This window comes from Apteryx mantelli, chromosome 4, assembly GCF_036417845.1.
Source record: "Apteryx mantelli isolate bAptMan1 chromosome 4, bAptMan1.hap1, whole genome shotgun sequence".
Taxonomy (NCBI): Eukaryota; Metazoa; Chordata; class Aves; order Apterygiformes; family Apterygidae; genus Apteryx; species Apteryx mantelli.
In genome coordinates, this window is record NC_089981.1 from 39,924,795 (window position 1) to 39,943,138 (window position 18,344).

At 37.3% G+C, this 18,344-nt stretch overlaps 2 protein-coding genes across 4 annotated transcripts in view; one reads left to right on the forward strand and one right to left on the reverse strand.

The window, feature by feature from the left end:
* Positions 1-895: 895 nt before the first annotated feature.
* APIP (APAF1 interacting protein) lies at positions 896-17,384 on the reverse strand. The gene is made up of 8 exons (XM_013959321.2): positions 17,090-17,384; positions 11,872-11,972; positions 9,266-9,314; positions 7,786-7,903; positions 7,145-7,280; positions 4,325-4,492; positions 3,622-3,744; positions 896-2,340 (listed from the first exon to the last, which is right to left on the reverse strand). The coding sequence occupies exons 1-7, from the start codon at positions 17,150-17,152 to the stop codon at positions 3,645-3,647; spliced, it is 735 nt and encodes a 244-aa protein (XP_013814775.1). The 5' UTR covers positions 17,153-17,384; the 3' UTR covers positions 896-2,340; positions 3,622-3,644.
* A 70-nt stretch (positions 17,385-17,454) lies between these two features.
* PDHX (pyruvate dehydrogenase complex component X) overlaps positions 17,455-18,344 on the forward strand; it is a 71,268-nt gene continuing 70,378 nt past the window's right edge. For 2 of the 3 annotated variants that reach the window (XR_010884134.1, XM_067296291.1), the window contains exon 1: positions 17,455-17,593. Coding sequence is in view for 1 of the 3 variants with exons in the window: in XM_067296291.1 (XP_067152392.1) it covers positions 17,455-17,593 (139 nt within the window). In the remaining 2 variants the exon portion in view is untranslated. Of the gene's footprint in view, positions 17,594-18,133; positions 18,312-18,344 lie in introns of those variants that run through there. The other variant, XM_067296292.1, reaches the window with a different exon arrangement.

Genomic DNA, 18,344 nt, shown 5'->3' on the forward strand with positions numbered 1-18,344 from the left:
TTGTCACATCAATAGGTAATTTTTTTATTTTTTTATTTTTAGTAGGACCCCTAGGAAGAACATTAAGGAAAACACAGTCTGCTTTCATATCAATCATGTCTGTTATGCCTTTGAGATCTTACTTAGATGTGACTTGTGCCTGACTAGAGCAGCGGAGTATGCAGCTTGCCCCGAGCCACACTCTGATCTAAAACCCAACACTTTTAATGCAAGTTTCTGCTGCAATTCACATACCATCACAGGATACAGAGACACTGCAAAATATTTATCATTGACAAATAAATGTTTAATAATGAGAAATGTGTCAATTAAAAATACAATCAACAGCCTGAAGTAACTTAACTATCATTTCACGAGAATTAAGACCCCCCCACACACACTTTAAAGGATGCACATTGCAGGCACATCACCACTTACACCAGGGAAAGCAAATGTGTCTTAGTGTTACAGGACACAGTTCTTAAGGAAACCTGCCAGTCTGTCAGCGTAGCACTGAATATTACTCTTCTCTGTGAATTTTAAGAACAAGGTAGAATGAGCATTTGGGAAGGGACAATTGCAGGTGGACTCTGAGCTTAAAAAAAAAAAAAAAAAGCGCATGTCAGATGTGTAATGAAGCAGTAATGGAGTCTAATAGGACTCTCTCTTCTCTCAGTTTGATTTGCTATACTCCCAGCAAAGTTCAGAAGATAAACTGAATGGCAAAAAATGCCAAACATATTCAATGCTATACTTGCGTACCTAACATGTAAGGAAATCCAGAAAATATCAAAACCTGGTTACTCCTTTAAAGTAAGAATGTAACACGACAGCAGGCACTTAGCTTACACCATGATCTTTACTGCAGATGAGTTTTGTCAGAGTCTAGTGACAGATTGTTACATGGGGACACAAATAGCCACCAAGCCAAAACAACGTTTATTGTGTAAGTTCAGCACGACACAATTACCAATATTCTAACAGTATATGTTGTGCTATATTCAGTAGTCTGGCATACATAACTAAAGCAAGTCAATGCTATTAAATGGGAGGGAAATATAAGAAGTTTATTTCTGACGTCTTGATTTAGCAGAATACTTATAGGATGCCTTTCCACGAGTAGCTGAGTAAGTTAAACAGTCATTGCCATCAAAAGGAGGAGGGTCTCCCTCTTCTTTCTTCATCCCCTGTTTTAGCCATCTCCACTTTTGTCCCATCTCTGGTACTCTGGACCGATCTCTGAGCTGATTCAACTTATCAGTGACTGATAAGGAAGCAATATAGTTTTCTTTTTTTTTCCCCCCGCAGTAGTTTTCTCTTGGGTTAATGAATGAATTCACCTCATGGAAGCTCAAACAAGTGCCAGACATGATGCAAGGGAGGTGGTGGGAATGCATGGCCCCCAGCAGAAAACAGGAGGGAAAACAAGACCTCTCCCTCTGGCAGCATAAGTTGGCCAATTGGCTCTCATTCACTCTCATGTCACCCTTGGGACTAGAGTCTCAATATTCAGTCAGAAAGCTGGCCAACTGAGGCTTTGATTGCTTCCGCTGGGGGCCATTCCACGAGGTTTTGAAAGAAAATACATAGGTAAAATACATAAATACGTGAGACTGTATTTTAATGAGCTTCCTATCAGAATCATAACGTTAGATTAAATCTACTTTAGGCTGGGTAATCATAGGACATAAAAAGCTGTTTCAAAATCATAACAGTCTTAAAATCTTATTTAAAGGGTAAGGATTTACAAAGGTAAAAAATAGACAAGACCCAGAGTATTCTTTTCAGTAATAATTTCCAAATACAAGCTATAATATTGTCTCCTACTCCCTATAATGACAGTTAAAAGAGGATTAAAAATACATATGCTTAATTTCATAGAAATCTTATTAACATAGTATAAATGAATCAAGAGTTCAACCAATACTTTAAACTTTATACCAAACTTAATTTAAGGGGGGGGGGAAGGGAGGGGGGGGTCCACTTTTTTTCCTAAGTTTAAAGGCTACTCTTTCTCTCAGAAATCAAGATCCAGAGCAAGTTAAATGATCTAGCAGAGGATCAGGATTAAGAAACATGAATTTTTAAAACATGCAAACAAAATGTCACATTAATTCTCCATAGCTTTCTTCAAAGACAGTTTTTGCATCTGAATTTTCATTTCTCCCACTGTAGTCTTTGACAGTATTCATAAATAGCAATGACTGTTCAGGATTTTCTTCATTTCAACTCCCCTTTTTCTCTTTGATCGTCAAAACTGATGGGTAGCATCTGCCAATCAACTGAGTTTAACAGCACCCCCTTCTGGTTTCAGTGGTGTGACATTGAACCTGGAACTCCCATAATGATATAAGAAGAAACCTGTGTGTGAGAAAAAAAGTAAGAGAAGATATTCTGAAGCAAGGTATTTAGGCATAAGAAAAAAGTAAAGGGATATTAAAGCTATTGTGCTAGTCCAACCTTTTCAACTGTAGGGCCTGAAGAGCAATTTTGGAACCTGTCTCATGGGCTGTGTGGTAGCTCTGTGCAGGTGTGGCAGGCAGTGTGTCTTCATCCCCGAACGCAGTGGCAGCCCTCCAAATATCTGATCATGCAGAGACTCATTTGACAGCAAGCCTCCTGTCCCACTGCTTCCTCCTCCAGTGTGGGCATAATGGCTAAGGCTCCGAGTGCCTGGTTGTTCTGTGCTTATGCTGCCTAAGCAACCATTTTTCATCTCTTCTGATGCAAACATGGTGGGTGGATAGAATTATCTGATGGGCCAACTTTGTGCAGTGAGTTAGCCCATCCTGTTTAATTAGACCATGAGTTTGGTCTAGCAACTCCTTTATCATGTCAGCACTGCTATCTTCAAACTCTCTTAGATTTTCAGGAAGAGGTGCCCCAAACTCTGAAGCATTACACTACCACTGTGTTTTGCCATACTGAGCTGTAAAAAGCTTATGTGAGAATTGTTTCAGAGATCATTTTCCATCAGTTATATAATATACTGCCTGATCATATTATATATTTGCTTTTAAAAATATTGGTTCTGGGAAGTTTCTAAAATGATAATTGCTGCATTAGAAAACAAATTCATGGTAGTATCACTGTAAAAGGTAAACACATGACACTAATCAATGAAACTTAATTAAGTTGCAACCAGTCATTTCTGCTGAAGGAAAAAAAGCCACCAAATAAATAAGGAAAAATCCTCAACACCACTGAGACAGACTGAAACTGATGCCTGATCCTCCAAGATAAAGAATGAAAGTGAGTGTTTAGATATCTTTGTATACATTAGCTTCCTAGGTTGGAGTCTCTTTCCTTCACCGGCTTTTTCTTGTAACACTTGAGATACTTTAGTTTTAAAAAGATGTAAAGGAATTGCATTCTGTGCAGTACATAGTTGCTAAAATACGCACAGGACCTACTTAACTATAAATACATATCCTTTTGTTGCACTGCAAGGTAAGGGAGCATTACTTCAGGCACAGGTACAACTGCAATGTTAATAGAGCTGGGGGTGGGGGGTGAGGGGAGATGTGCAGTATTGAAGTGTCTGATCTGTACCTGTCTGGGAATGCAGACTGAATAGATGTCATCATCTGCAGTCTCTCCCTCCATATAGACCCCTTTTGATCTCAACAGATAAATTCACACCTGGATATAAATGTTGTTGCCATTTACAGGATCCCATTTTCTCCTGATGAATGTTTTGAAGGATCTAGCCCATGCTGCTTCATCTGCACTGCGATGTCGAACAGGTAATCATAACACTCGCACCTTAAAATTAAAAGGAGAAAAAGGAGAAATGTAAAGTTATGTTCAAGCTGTACCATGTTCTATGAAAATGAAAAATTTTTCTTCCTTGAGCTGTGTATCACTAATGTTATGGTCTGACTGGACAGCTTTATTATTGTTCAGTTCCACCTCTACGGTATGGGAAAGTCAGCAAGGACACTCTGGTGCCCAGCATTTTTGCTGCAAGCTCCTGACTTTCTCCATTTCCATCAGCAAATGAACTAGATTCCCAAAGCAAAGGGGACTAGGGAAGACTATACAAACAGTGGAAGGTATCATATAAAAGCAGAGACTGTGTGCAGGTTTCATATGGGAAGAGACTTGTCCATATGAAAGAAAAGTGTTGTGAACCCTATCAGCCAGTATTACTGAGAGAGAGGAAAATCAAAAGGTGAAATTACAGATGAATCCATTACCAAAATCTCCCTATGCATTCAGTGAGGCTAGAACTTATGAATGTTCTGAATTATCCACAATAGGTGAGGGGTACACACAACTTTGAGCTCATTAAAATTTTGAAGATATAATGGCAAAGGATACAGTCTTCCTAAATTGTACTCACATCGTTTTGGCTTTTTCCCATGTTTCTCCCCATACATAAACTCCATGACGTCTGACCAATACAGCACAAGAGTCTGGGTATTGTTCCATTGCACGTGCCATTCTTTCCTTGAGATCTTTCTCTTCTGGTGTATTCTCAATAATGGGAACCACTAGTGTATCATCATATCTAAATAGGAAAATAGGTGTTTGTGCATTTAGATGATACTTCCAAACACATCATTTTTTATCATAGACTTAAGATTTTCCCTGTGAAGGAGATTCTCCTTTGATTGCTTACAGTTCTTAACAGATTCTCAGCACTAGTGATTTTAAGCTCTTCTCTTGTGAGTCACTCTGACATACAAACTCTCAGCAATATCTTCCACTCCCAAACTTATGCTATGCCTGCAATATCTGAACCATACTCAAGGCATAAAAAGAAAATAACACTTTAATGTATTAGGTGTAGCTGTTTGTTCACATATCACTACTTCGTAGTCCCTTTGCAATTTTTTCAGACTTTCTTCATCCTGTATTGGCATTGTCTACAAGCTTGATCTCAGATTAAATTATTTAAAAGAATCACATCATGAAGAAGGAAATGAAACTGTTTGCTGGAGAGCAGAAAAAAATTAAATTCAGGTAGTCCAAAAAGCCCCTGGAAATAAGATTGTCCTGCTAAGGCATATAAATAGAATGAAGAGTCAACACTTGAAAAATAAATTCTCTTCTGTGATAGTGATTGGTGGGCTATATTTGATCTTAAGAGAGCTTGAGAACCCCTGTTCCAAAGACAAGATGATGCACGTTACTCAGGGAACTTGCCTAACAGTTTCTTGTGAAGGAGGACTGGGATATTTGGCATTGTTTGAACCTTAATTAACACTGGCAGAAACTTGTTTAAATAGTTTTAATAAGTCCCCAGTTCAGGTTCAGATTTATCATCAAGATCACATAGATATTTCATGGGTAGATGCTAGCACAACTTACTTTTAAAAAACACAGATAGGAAACAATGCTAAAAATAATACAACTTATACTTCATATTAGATATTCACAAAATTAAAAAAGTCTGATCCCTTACATTTTTAAATAATGATGCTTTCCCAAGGAAGTCTATAAAAATAATGAATAAAGAAAATGAAATGTTTGTAGTTTTACTTAGAATCTCATATATTCTGGCCATTAAAATTAGATTTGGAGTGTTTGCTACTCATGAGGCCAGAACAGCTAAGGGATTGGTTTCCTAGATTTTGCTTTCTGTTTGGATATGAGTTTGGAAGAACCCCACATTATTCTACATCTTGCCTTAGATAGCATGTATAAACACCATAAACTGATTCCTAATCATAACCATAGACTTCTTAACAAAAACTAATATCCATAAAGGCCACAGAAGACTGAATAGGTTTAAACTAAACAGGAATCAAGTATTTTATTGAAACAAAAGGAGACCACGTTCCGTCAAACTCTCCTATAAAATATCTTGGGAGGATTTGAGGGTAAGACTTTCAAAGCTTTTTTCCTATGGGCCTGATTCTTCTTTTTTTTCTGAAGCTGAAGGTAAAACTATTCTGGCTTCATTGGAATCATATTTAGGCCAAGGAATACTTCTGATTATCCTATCTGTAACATTTTCCTGGGCAGTTTCCAGAAAAGGTTTATGTAATCAGAAGCAATGTATTCTTAATCCCTTTTTTGAAAGATCCTATTCTGCTCTATTCCTTTTGAATTCAATTAGAGTTTCATGGGAGACAAGACAGTGGAATCAGAATCTAGGATAGACAACTATGTACATAGTGGCAACCAACTTTATTAGGAGCTTTGATTCCTTTAGTTTTTCTGTTGAATTAAAAGGGTGAGAGAGGAGAATGTGCAGATATGGAACCCAATAAATAAAATGTCTCCTGACTAACATTTAGGAATGTTTGAGAATTCAGAATGCAAATCCAAAAAAGGAAATTGGTCTTGATTTTTAAAACCAGTGTTGTTTAGACAATTCAGCATATGCTAGGATGTTTTGCCACATTAAAAGTACAAATGTTAATGCTGAGAAGAAGGTAAAACTGCAAGTCAACCAAAACTCTGAATATGCACCAGCATAAAATCTCAAGCCAAACATTTTGCTCCCTTGCCAAAGGGCAATTGTTAGTTACAAATATTAACATCAAAAAGTGGAAAGAATTTAGCATTTCAATTTTTCATCTAATTGTCCCATATTATATAGATGTTGTTTGCTGGTCTCAGTTCAACACTCTGTGGGTGGAGTCCTCAAAACAAGCCATCACACATAATTTGGAATAACTCAGCACTTACCTCAGAGTTCATCCTTGAAAAGTAATAACATTATCTTTAACGAGCTGTTTATTCTGAATTTTCTTTCAAAGTCTGTCAAGTAAAATCTGAAATCCTCTACTCTCTTAACTTGCCCTAAACTAGCACAGGCAATGATTTGTGAAGTCCACCCAAATGCTGTTTGTTCTTTATCAATCCAACCTAATGTCGGTTGGCTACCGTTTCAGCCTAACCTTGTATAGATGTGTTAATGACTCTGTTCTTGAGATTTTTGTCAGGACATAGCTCTTTATTTTGGTTGCTTCTGTAGATCGACAGACTGCAGTAACTTTGACATTACAAGATTTTATCTTGTTTCTCTTCCATAGGAATGAGACCTTCTCAGGGGAAGCCAATGACTGATTTATTACAGAGGTCATGTTACTTCTTATTTCTAATACTTTATATTACACACTTTAATGCACATAAATTACTTGTCATCTACTATTTTGATTGATACAAGTGATCAAATAGCATGTCTCTGTTCTTAAATATATTGAAATACCGGTAATATCCTCCAGAAGTACACTTCCGGATTCCTTTTATCATCTCCTGATGGGTAATACTGAACTCACTCCCTGGGTAAAGAAGGGTAGCCATAACAGCAGCCTTGGAATGAGTATGGATCACTGCACCTGCTCCTAAGATGAGAAAAAGACAAAAAAGAATTATTTTGTAATTGATTTTAAAATGTGTCTATTAAGAATATTTTATTCACATATTCATTTCCAATGGCTAGGCATCTTAGCAAATGTCATCTACTGTTTTTGAGGGAGAAAATACATAGCAACCTAAATAAAGGTAGGAAATAATCATTTATCTATAAAGGATAATTATGAATTGTTTTAAGACACCAGTATCAACTTTTAGTATCAATTCGAGGAGAAACACTAACTATAAATTGGTGCTATAACTATGATCAGAGATACAACTACATATGAAGGTTAAAGTATGAATGAACCACCTCACACAATGTAGCCATGGACTATTTCCCAATCCATTGCACTCTTGTACAAATGAATTTAGTTCACAGTTTCATGTTTTTAATGATAATTTCCATGGATAAAGAATCCTGATACTGAATTTTGATTTTGTGAATGTATACATAGTGTTTTAGACCTTAAATTAAAAATATTAATTACATACCTCTCATAGTGTAAGCATTCATAAAAAGAGGTGTGCACTGGCTTTTCTTTAGTTTCTTGTGTGGTGGAGGCCCGCTGATGTCCTGTTCTTTTATGTCACAAACAAACATATCTTCCGGCTGTAAGAGAGAAGAAATTATTTGTGATGACCCAGACAGTTTTGTTTTCTTTCTAGAGAGAAATATATATATATATATATATATATATACACACAGCATATATTTAATACAGAATGCAATTTTAACTCTGTAAAATCGATATAATGCACTACGTTTATTCTAGCTTCTAATACTAATTACCATCACTGCGTAATGTGAAAGAATATTAGGTACCCTTTTTGTTCAAACTGCTGCCAAGCAAATGTTCACAAATGTAAAACTTAACAGGAAGGGAGAGAGTCCATAGCTAAGTAATATGCAATCCATCTAACAGAAAAAGTAGTAACTTATTCAAAGAAAGAAATGTAGATGTACTCTTTCCTTCTTAAAGAACCAACAAAGACTATATATTAAACCTACATAAGATATATTTAACTTGTAGAACTATTTTTTTTTCTTAATTTTGCTTTTATTAGCTTTTCACAAATGTTACCTTTGCGTAAATCAGCTATTTGTAATAGTACAGAATACAGAAAATTGTTCGGGGTAAAAATTTTCTTCTTTAAAATTACTTACAAAATCAGCAGGAAATAGAGTTGCAAGAGATCTCCTTGCTCACTGCACTCAATCCACTGCTGCTGCCATCAAAGAAAAGAGTATCACATCTTGCCATACTACGCCTTTGCCTGTCTAACTTGCTAACACTCCTATCGAGCTTTATGCAAAACCTCAAGTTTCTATCAGCAAAGAGATCCCTTTCATTTTTCATTGTATTAACTCTCAGAGCTGTAAAACAACAAATCCTTTCGACATATAATTCCTTTTTGGGGGAGTTCCTGCTGTCATAAAATAGTTATCATTTACTGTTCTTCCCTCTGCTTACATTTTGTTTTTTTGCTCTTATGGGAAAAGAACTGAGATAGACAAGGTCACTTTGTCATGGGGAGAGCCTATCTATTTACTGAGAAGATCAAGACAAAGAAAGATTTGTAATCGCTCAAATGAAAATAAATAGAAAAGAGGTGTTGATGCTTAATTTGGTATGTGCCACAGTAAGTTGAAACTGAAGCCAGCCAGCAAGAAGGCCATTTAAACTTGACAAAGAATAAAGCTGTCTAGAGTGACTTTCAAATCCCATAGTCTTCTGTGTTAATTTAAAGCAAAGAGATCATCAAGACTAATCTATACACGTCACTGAAACAAACAGTGGCTTGCTATGCTAGCAGAGTACTTAAACAGTGGGTAAATCCACAATTGTTTCAAGAAGGCAGTCAGTAGTATAACAAATTTCAAACTTCACATAAGGAAAAACAAAACTCTAAATAAAGGTAATTTCATCCATTTCAAGATGAGCTCCAAGGTAAAAAATACAGTTCAACATACCTGTATTCTTTCCTTCTGGACTCCTGAAGGAGCGATATAGATTTCATTCCTAAGAACAGTTACAGATAGGAAAAACTATAAAAACAGGGCTATTTAACTGCAGGGGTATTAGAATGCTAGATTCACTGAAAAGGAAATAGCAAATACAATCCATGATAATTTAATAATTTTCTTGCTCCTTCCACATATTCACATGTAGATGGTTTTCAAAATACAACCAGATCATACAAGGGCACATCAAATCTCTGTAACTCATATGGGTTCAAAATAGTGCTTTCAACTTGCCAAGAGATCTGAAACATGCATAGGAAGCACAGCCTTATCTTAAGAAAAACACTAAACTTTCCCGTGCAGTAATTCCAGACTCATATCTCCAGAATTCAGAATAAAAATGGAGCAAAAAAGAACCTGCAAGCAGATACTGCTCTGTCCTGAAAAAGTGACAAAATTATTATTTAAAAAAATCTGCACAAGCTATCTATAAACAATATCAACTGTCTATGGCATTCTACAATGTCAATACTTGTGTTTTTGTTGGAACAGTGTAACTTATATATTGTTTTTAAATGTATGCATATATTTATTTGAATGGATAAAAAATTTAACACTAATGCAATGCAATTAAGTGACTGAAATTTAAGTAGAAGTGCATCACTTCTTGCAAGGTTTACTTGAACAGAGAATATAAAGAAAAGATTTAGACTAAAATGATTTTAAGATGGGATGTGAAATATTTTTGATAACAGCAAAAAAAAATAGAATCAGATTGTTCTCCCTTTTCCCTCATATCTGTAATCATTACTCAGTTGCAAAGGCAATGAATTAAATTCAGAAGCACAGAGACATCTAGTGAATAGTTAGTCAAGTTACAGATGCATTTCCTAAGGAGAATGAAATGCTTATATTTCTGGACCTTCCAAAAAATGTAACTGTTAAGGTGATGTACTTTTCGTATAGGTAAAACAGTTGTGAAGCACATCAAAATGTGGCTTTAATATGTTTGTAATTTTTAACACTCATGAATTAACATTACTGCCATTTCATTAATTTAGTTTTCCTACCTTTGCATGAGCAAGATGATTTAGAGAGCAGCATATGGAGAAATCAAGTGGTAATTTGGTTACTAATAAAAGATGTATTTTTCTAAAAACAATTTTATTTTTTTTAGAAATTAAATGTGCAGGGAAAAATCTGATGACGAAATACAGTTTTTGAACTATAGGGCACCTGACAAAGAATTATGGATTGTTTTTAATATGCTATCCCTTATCCAAATTGGCATATTTATTCTGAGTAGTTCATATGAACTGTCCAATGAGTAATGCTGATTAGAATAGCTGGTAAGATTAGTTGCTAGAATTTCAAGCAAATTTCAATTGTTCTTTACTTATCTCCTATGTAAAAACTCTAAGCTAGTCCACTCTTTCCATTACGCCTATTCATTTTGCAATATACCTACTGCTACTGTAGGTATAAAAATGAGTACAGTCACATATATTCCTTTTCTACACCACATAAGATATATCGGTACCAACTCAAGTATGTATTTCAGTATACCCTGAGCAACAAAGTGATAGAGCTGCTGAGGAAAACTGTACATGTTAGTGTATTTTCTATTGACATTTGTTTTGCCATAACCTACATTTAGCTATTGATCAAAAATTAGCACTAGACAGATATTTCCATAGGCAAAGAACTTTAAAAACAAGAACCCTCTTAACGTTTCTCTGATTATTATTGCTGTTGCCTTGTTTGCAAAATTAGGCAGAGAAGTGAAACGACCTGCCAAAGCTAGAATAGCATGAAAATTAACATTTAGAGCCTGTATTTCATAACAGATACTTGAATGGCAATGTTCGTGTCTGCATGCAAGTTTATGTCAGAAATGAGAGAGATCAGGCAATGTCAAGTTAGTGTTTCAACACCATTTGACTGTAGACAGAATTGCATACGCTATACAAAATACCTATGGCACAACGAGTACTTATTTCTCAGTGGCCACTAAGAGGAGCTCTGTATCCATTAAAAGCTTGGAAATTGTGAATAGAGGGCATGAACAATTGAAGAGCAATGCCGTGCTTCTTAGTAGTGGATGCACACCAAATATTGTTTTGCTGTTGCCTGTTCTACTTCAACTATATGCCATGAATATCTCTCTGGAAATTATCTCAGTAGAACACTAATTCCCTTACTAAAGGAAATAGCATCTCCACAATGTGTCTAAGGTGCAAGTCATCTTATCTAACCATAGGCATTTGAAAACTGGGTGCCTGGTATAAGCTAGTCATCTAAATTCCATAGTCAATGGAACAAACGGGAGAATGAGTCGCTCTCTTGAAGACAATTCATCTATCTCAAAAGACAAAAGATGGAAAAATCATTCTTTGAAGCTGCCTCTTTCTCCATTGAAGGAACCCCAATGGTTAACTCGGACTAGCCACCCTCCTTTCCCTATGGTTAAGCTTGGCGACCATTCATCTTTCCCTCTACTTTCTAATTCACTTTTGATTTTCAAACATTCTTCATGAAACTGGCTTCACCAACTATTAAACACAGCTATGTTCTCTATATAACCATCACATTCAATCTCTCCCATCTTTACTTACCCATGTTTCAAGCTGATTCCTCCACCAGTTCCTGTTACCCAGCCTAAACCATAAAACAGTCTACAAAGTTCTGGGATAAGGTTTCTTGGATGCAGCTTTTCCTATAAATAAATTAATTAATTAATTAATTAAATTAAAACCACCACAAACATCACAAAGCTTAGAATTTCAATTCTGGAATTGAGTTTAAGGGGTAATACCTTTATGCTGCAAGATGATAATCTAATTTATGTTTATGAACTTCAATTACAAAATGACTGTGTGTTTGTACAGTGCGCTTTACAATTTGTAGGGGCCACTTGCACCTTGAAACAAACAAACCAACCCCCCAAATGTGTGCCTCATCATCCTTCACAGGAAAGGTCTCAGTTCAAACTTATTTGAGTTCAGTGGCCCACAGGTCATCAAAGAGATCAAGTCATAAACTACTGTGATTACTGTGTATTGTGCCTACTACTGTGATTAAAAAAAGAAAAATAAATGCATCTAAATTCATCCACCTTGAAAAGCTCAACCAAGATTTTTTCTTATTAAATCAGTTTTCTGTAGGCTTATTTTGCTAGATTTGAAATTTTATAGTGAAAATCTGAGTTGTAATAAGAACTTATGCTTATAACTGCTACAAATCTCAGTGGAACATATTTTATCTGTTATATATTATTTTTATTTAGCAGTCAAAAATACCGTAGAAATGATCGTAAAAAATGTGAGACTGTGAAGTTCATCAAATAATTTGCCAATGAGAGGCCACCTGATACATAGTTTAGCCAGAAGGCAAATTGCACTATTTTAATATTTCTTCCAAAGGAGAAAAAGTCTTTATTTTTTCTGTATTCCATTGTTTATTTTATGTATATATACATACACATATAAATAGCGTGTGAGTATATTTTTTTTACCTAAAGGTATTTGTAGTGTCAGAGATTCATTCATGGTTGATCTAAAGAACAGCTTTACAATTCAAACCAAAACTGTTTACTGGAAATCCTAAACACTGCTCTGCTCTGCACTGAACATGTAAAAATAAAAATAGTATATAACAGAGAGCAGCCTTTGATAAGGTATTACACTGGAAAATCAAAAATTTTGAATGTTGGAACCATTTACATGAGACATATAACTGACCCACGCAGAGAAAACTGCAATAGTTTAATTCATAATGTATTCTTGAATTTACACATTTGCATGTTGTCTTGAGTATTTCTTTTAGCTTACTTTAGACAATAAAAAATAAGCCAAAGTCCTTGCTCTTTACCAGTGTAAAAATAAAAATGAGATGTGTTTTTACAAAGATCCTGGTACAACTGCACCCATCAAATAATCAATCAAACAGCAAAAAACAGAATAGTATTTTTATTTATATACATTCATTTACCTGGCATGAGGAAAGATTTCTACCTACAATACCATGGTAATACAGTTGTTTTTGTGTTTCATGCATGGGTGTGTGACAGAAACCAGAAATTATGCAGAATGTAGTGCCCCCTTATATTGTTTTCATGAAAATAGTTGCTCAATTTCTGCTCAAAAAAGCCAGTTTGGAAAAAAGCCTTTTGACATCAAATACAGTCTCCTGCTATTGCAGGCAATTCTCAAATAATTCTTTTTATATATGTATTAAGCCTGTTCAATACTTCCATCTTCAGCTTACAGTGACACTTGTTTCTGAAGCTATTATTTCTGAAGAAATGGCATTCACTTCAGATGTTATTTTTAACTACTCTGATTTTGTTTCTATTCATTAGGGTCTCTTTAGCTGAAAATGAAACCACTCCTTTTCAGTTATGCTCCACTGAAAACAGTAATATACGTGAAGTATATATTCTGACTAGCTAAATGTTCCTCAAATATTAATGCCTCTGAAGTGTACTGTGATTCTGAGAATACTAGTACATGTATCCTATGTTTACAAATATAAAACAAGTGCATAGTGTGTGTGTAAATTACAGGTCCCCAATTTGTTGTTCAAATTTATTTATACAGAATTAAAGGTTGTATATGATTTTTATCAATTAGCCTGCTACAAAAATTTATGAGTCCCACAATATCTTGTTTTGTCTTTCATTCAAAATAACATCACTGCATATTTCTAACCTATGCATACACTGATATTTTTCACTTCTTCAAAGAAAATTATCCCCCTTCTACTTTTGATGGAATAAACTCATGTTAAACAGGTTTACATAGCTATTATTTATTGAATGTATATAGATATAAAAAAGTTAGATTATGACATTCTTCCAGTTGTTTCAGATTCTCCCTTGCTGGTGAATCTGGACAGTAATTCATGGGAGAAGATGATTGCTTTTCATCACTTTAAAATCATTAAAAAGTTTTTTTACAGTTCATATTCAGAAGCTGCTTTCATCAAAAGCATACAAAACCTATGTATCATTAAGGAATTCCAACTATTCTTCTGAAGAATTCCAGGATTATAAATCAACCCTCAGCATTTAACAGGACTCTTCCAGGATCAGCAGATACTACTCATAACCACAACCTATTTAATTAATGTGTTTTAAAACAACTGATAATACAGATGACAACTTTTCATAACTAAAAAGGCTATTTGCTGTAATAAGCTTAGGAGTGAACATGTATAAAAGCAGTTGGCAAGTCAACAGGATTATTCTTTGCCAAATCTCAATTAGCGCTCATTTTTTAATTGATTTTCAAGTTAAAATACAGATGCCATTGGTTTTCTCTTTCTTCATATCTCCAACTCAGGATCTTGCCCACTAGTTTTCTGATACAGACAATATGAACAATTTAGCTTCTTTTTATGATCTTAATCTAATTTTTCAACATTAGGTTTGAAGAAAAACTTCACAAATTTCCATGAGCTAACAAAAAAAAGACTGATTTTTCAATCCAAATTATTCTTTTGAAAAACAAGTTTGCTGTTTTCAAAAGAGTGACTGAAAGCATTCACTTAAAATTTATATTTTTAGTAGTCAAATCTTTTGATAAAATTATTTTTTAAAGAAAAACTGTCATTATTCAAAGAAAATCATTTTTTCCCTTTTTTATTCAAGTGAATATACCTAATACTATAAAACCTAAAATAACAGTAACAATACAATGTAAAACTAATATAATGGAAATCAAGGTGGACCCAGGCTACTTGTAGAATGAGCCAATTTGCAAGACTTTTAGAGATAGTTTTCAACAAGATATGAAACTGAACAAAAATATAGTTGTACAATTTTAAGATATTATGGTAAATAAATATTTACCATAAATAAACATAAATATGTACCTCCCCTTCACAAAATGCTTAGAAATAATGTATTTTCCTGAGAAATAAGCATAAACTGCATAGATGAAATCATGGAGTTGCTATTTCATACTAACCTGTAGTAAATCATCATGAGGTTTCTTTGGAATAGCTACATACTGTTAAGTTTGATGTCGTAAAACACAATGGTTCTATACTATATATATGAAGTGAGAAAAGTACCATTAATAAGCTGGTAGATTACTATTTACAATCTGTACATGGCACAGAAATTGATGATATAACAAAAGCAGGAAAAATAATACAATGATCCTTTAAAAAAGTCTATTTTCTGCAATGTCTTCAACACCATATAAAGATTTTATAATTCAGAAAGAATTTTTTATAGGTAAGAAAAAAGGAAATATTTGTGAGGGAGAGACAGGAAAGCAGCGTGGTCAGGATTCCTACACTGTTTAAAAGCCTCAGACTGTCAACCTTCACAGAAAATATAGATCTCCAATTGAAAATTATCATTTATTGTGTGCCTTTTTTTCATTTGAAGTTTTATTTATTACAGCAATTAGAAGTTTTAATAGTTTTTAAAAATAACAAGTGATTAGCAGCTGTGCTGCTCAGCTTAGTCATTTGTATCCAGGAAATGACATTTCCAAGAGAAACAAGTTTAGCAGCAGGAACCCACATTAAGGGGGCAGTCCATAAGCACCCACAGAATAAGAAAAGCAAAAAACAGTTAGGAAATAACGAAACTGGTAAGAAGGTAATTACTGAGTAGTGATAGTCTTTCTGAAACATAAAGAAAAAATGCTGCTGTCATCATTCTCTACCTTTTCCCTCCTCCAGGATAGTTCAGTGACTCTAAAGTTGAAGATTACTAAACAATTCTTGATGGTCTAAAGTAAGAGTTGAAGACTTAAAGGGGAGTTGGGACTTGGGGTCCTGAAGGATCGTTTCTGGGTCTTTAGAAGTACAGCACGCAGAGGCGTGCATTTAGTTCAGCCTCTTTGGATGGGTGGACCACTTGCATTCTGCTGCAGCTGCTAAGGAGGGCTGCCGGCTGCACGGAAACGCTTCCAGTCGGTGCCGGCCTCGCACAACCCAAAGTGAGGAGGCAGTGCCGGTCGGCTGGGAGGAGCAGACAAGGGTGCGAAACGAAGGCAATGGTGCTGAGGCAGGACAGGGAAGGTGAAGTCATGGACAGAACAGTCTGGGGCAAGTTTGAGAAGGTTTGGAAACTCCTACTTTAGCCTGTTCTTAAAAACTGCCTGTGAGAGGCAGTCATGAATGCCTTAGGCAATCTGTTTAACTGTCCTAAGTTAGAATATTTTCCTATTGTCTAACCTATATCTTGCTAGCTGAAACTTAAGGTTGTTATCTCTTATCCAAACAACTATGGACACAAAGAAAAGGTTCTTCCCTTTCGCCTCTGTGACAGTATTTTACATACTGGGATTTATCTCTCAGTTTTTTTATTTTTTTTGACTAAACAAATCCTTTCATTCTTTCCTGACAAGCCCTATTTCCTAGTCTGCTGATAATTCCCATTGCTGTCCGCAGCACTCTGTGCACTCGGTCCACGTTTTTCTTGATGTTCAGACTGGTCTCTTGACCAGTTCCGTGCGCAAATGGAATAGGTATTTCCAGCATCCTCTAGGTGATGCTCCTGTTTATAAACCCTAATGTTATGCTTGCTTCATCTGAAGAAGCCCAGCAGAGCTGACTCATGTTCAGTTTGTGATCTGTTATAGCAACACGCAGTTACCAAATAACGCGTGGCCAAGAGTCACGCAGCTGCACTGTCAGCCAGTAACACACTGGGAAAGCTAGGAAAGGTTCTTTTCGCAGCCGTTTCTATACGCTCTGCTGCTTAATAACTACGAGGGTCAACAGCTGATTGCCAAGGCTACAAAAACGCTCCCAGCCACGGCGGTCGCAAACTGCTGTCCCGAAGCGCCCGTTTAACCATCCCCTCGCCGTTACCTGCGCGGCGCCGCGGCCGTTGGCGCGCTCGAGGCAGGCTGCGCAGCTGTTGGTGGCGGCCATGGCGGCGGGCAGCCCGGGGCCTCCCTTAGTCTTGAGGGCCGGGAGGCGGCGCGTTTAGCCCGGCGGCGGCGGCGGACTGGACGGGGCGCGATGGAGAGGGGCTGGGCGGGCGAGCGCACCTGGGGCGCTGGAAGCAGCCAGGAGCGAGCCGGCGGGTGGCCGAGCGCCCTGCGCCAGGGGCCGGACGAGGCCGGGGGCGTTGGCGAAGCCGCCTCAGGGCGCCGCTTTCCGCTCAGGCAGCGCGAGGGGCAGCCCCGGCGGCGCGGCGCGGCGCGGCGGGCGGGGCCGCGAGGGGAAGCAAGATGGCGGCCTCCCTGTGGCTGAGCGGCGGCAGGGGGGTGGCGCGGCTGCTGCTGGGCGGGCGGGCGGCCCTGGGCGCTGGCGCCTCTCGCCTCGCTCGGGGAGGCTGGAGGCTCCTGCACGGGAGCCGCGAGCTGCGAGGTGAGTGTTTGGGCTGGGCCTGCGCCCTTGGCCCGCTGCAGGCGTGAGGGGAGAGCAACGGCATTAAGCGGGGGGGGGGGGGTGCCGCGGGGCCGGGGCGGCGGGCAGGGGGCAGCGGCAAAGAGGTGTCGGCTGTTACCGGGTGGCTTTAGGGCGGCAGCGCCGAGCAGCGCTGTTGGCGCAGGGGGCGGGAGAAAACGAGTAGCAGAGTCCTGTTGGAAAACACCTAAGAGGCTATGGAGGTGGAATAGTTTGGCCTGGTCGCTGGAGGTGCAAAGCGCAAGGGCGTTCTGGCGATTTTCTCATAAGTGTTGCCCCTACTTCTGATGAAAAAAAACCTGTTAATTTTTTCCTGCTGAATAGCTCCCAAATTCCTTTTCTAGTGTTTCTAGTTTCTCCTCAGCTTTATTCTCACTCTTTCTTCTTTGTCCTTCCTCTCCCACATCCCAAAGGGTGAAGCTGAATATAAAAGTCTAAAGAAGACAAAACATTCCTTGCATGTTAAGTGGTCAAATTAGCATTTAACACTGAAATGCTGTTCTTCATTTTCAAAGAAGGCTTCTTGAATCCAAGACCAGATGAAGGCTGCTGCACTGAGGTTCTCTGTTAGTTTGGTGGCCCAATCTAAAGGGCACCACGTTTGTAATCTGCTGGGAGTAACTCACTTCTTATTGCCAAAGTTACGTTTGTTGTCAGATTCTACAGAATGCACGCTTAGGTATTATTTTAAATAATTTATTTCCTAACTCTC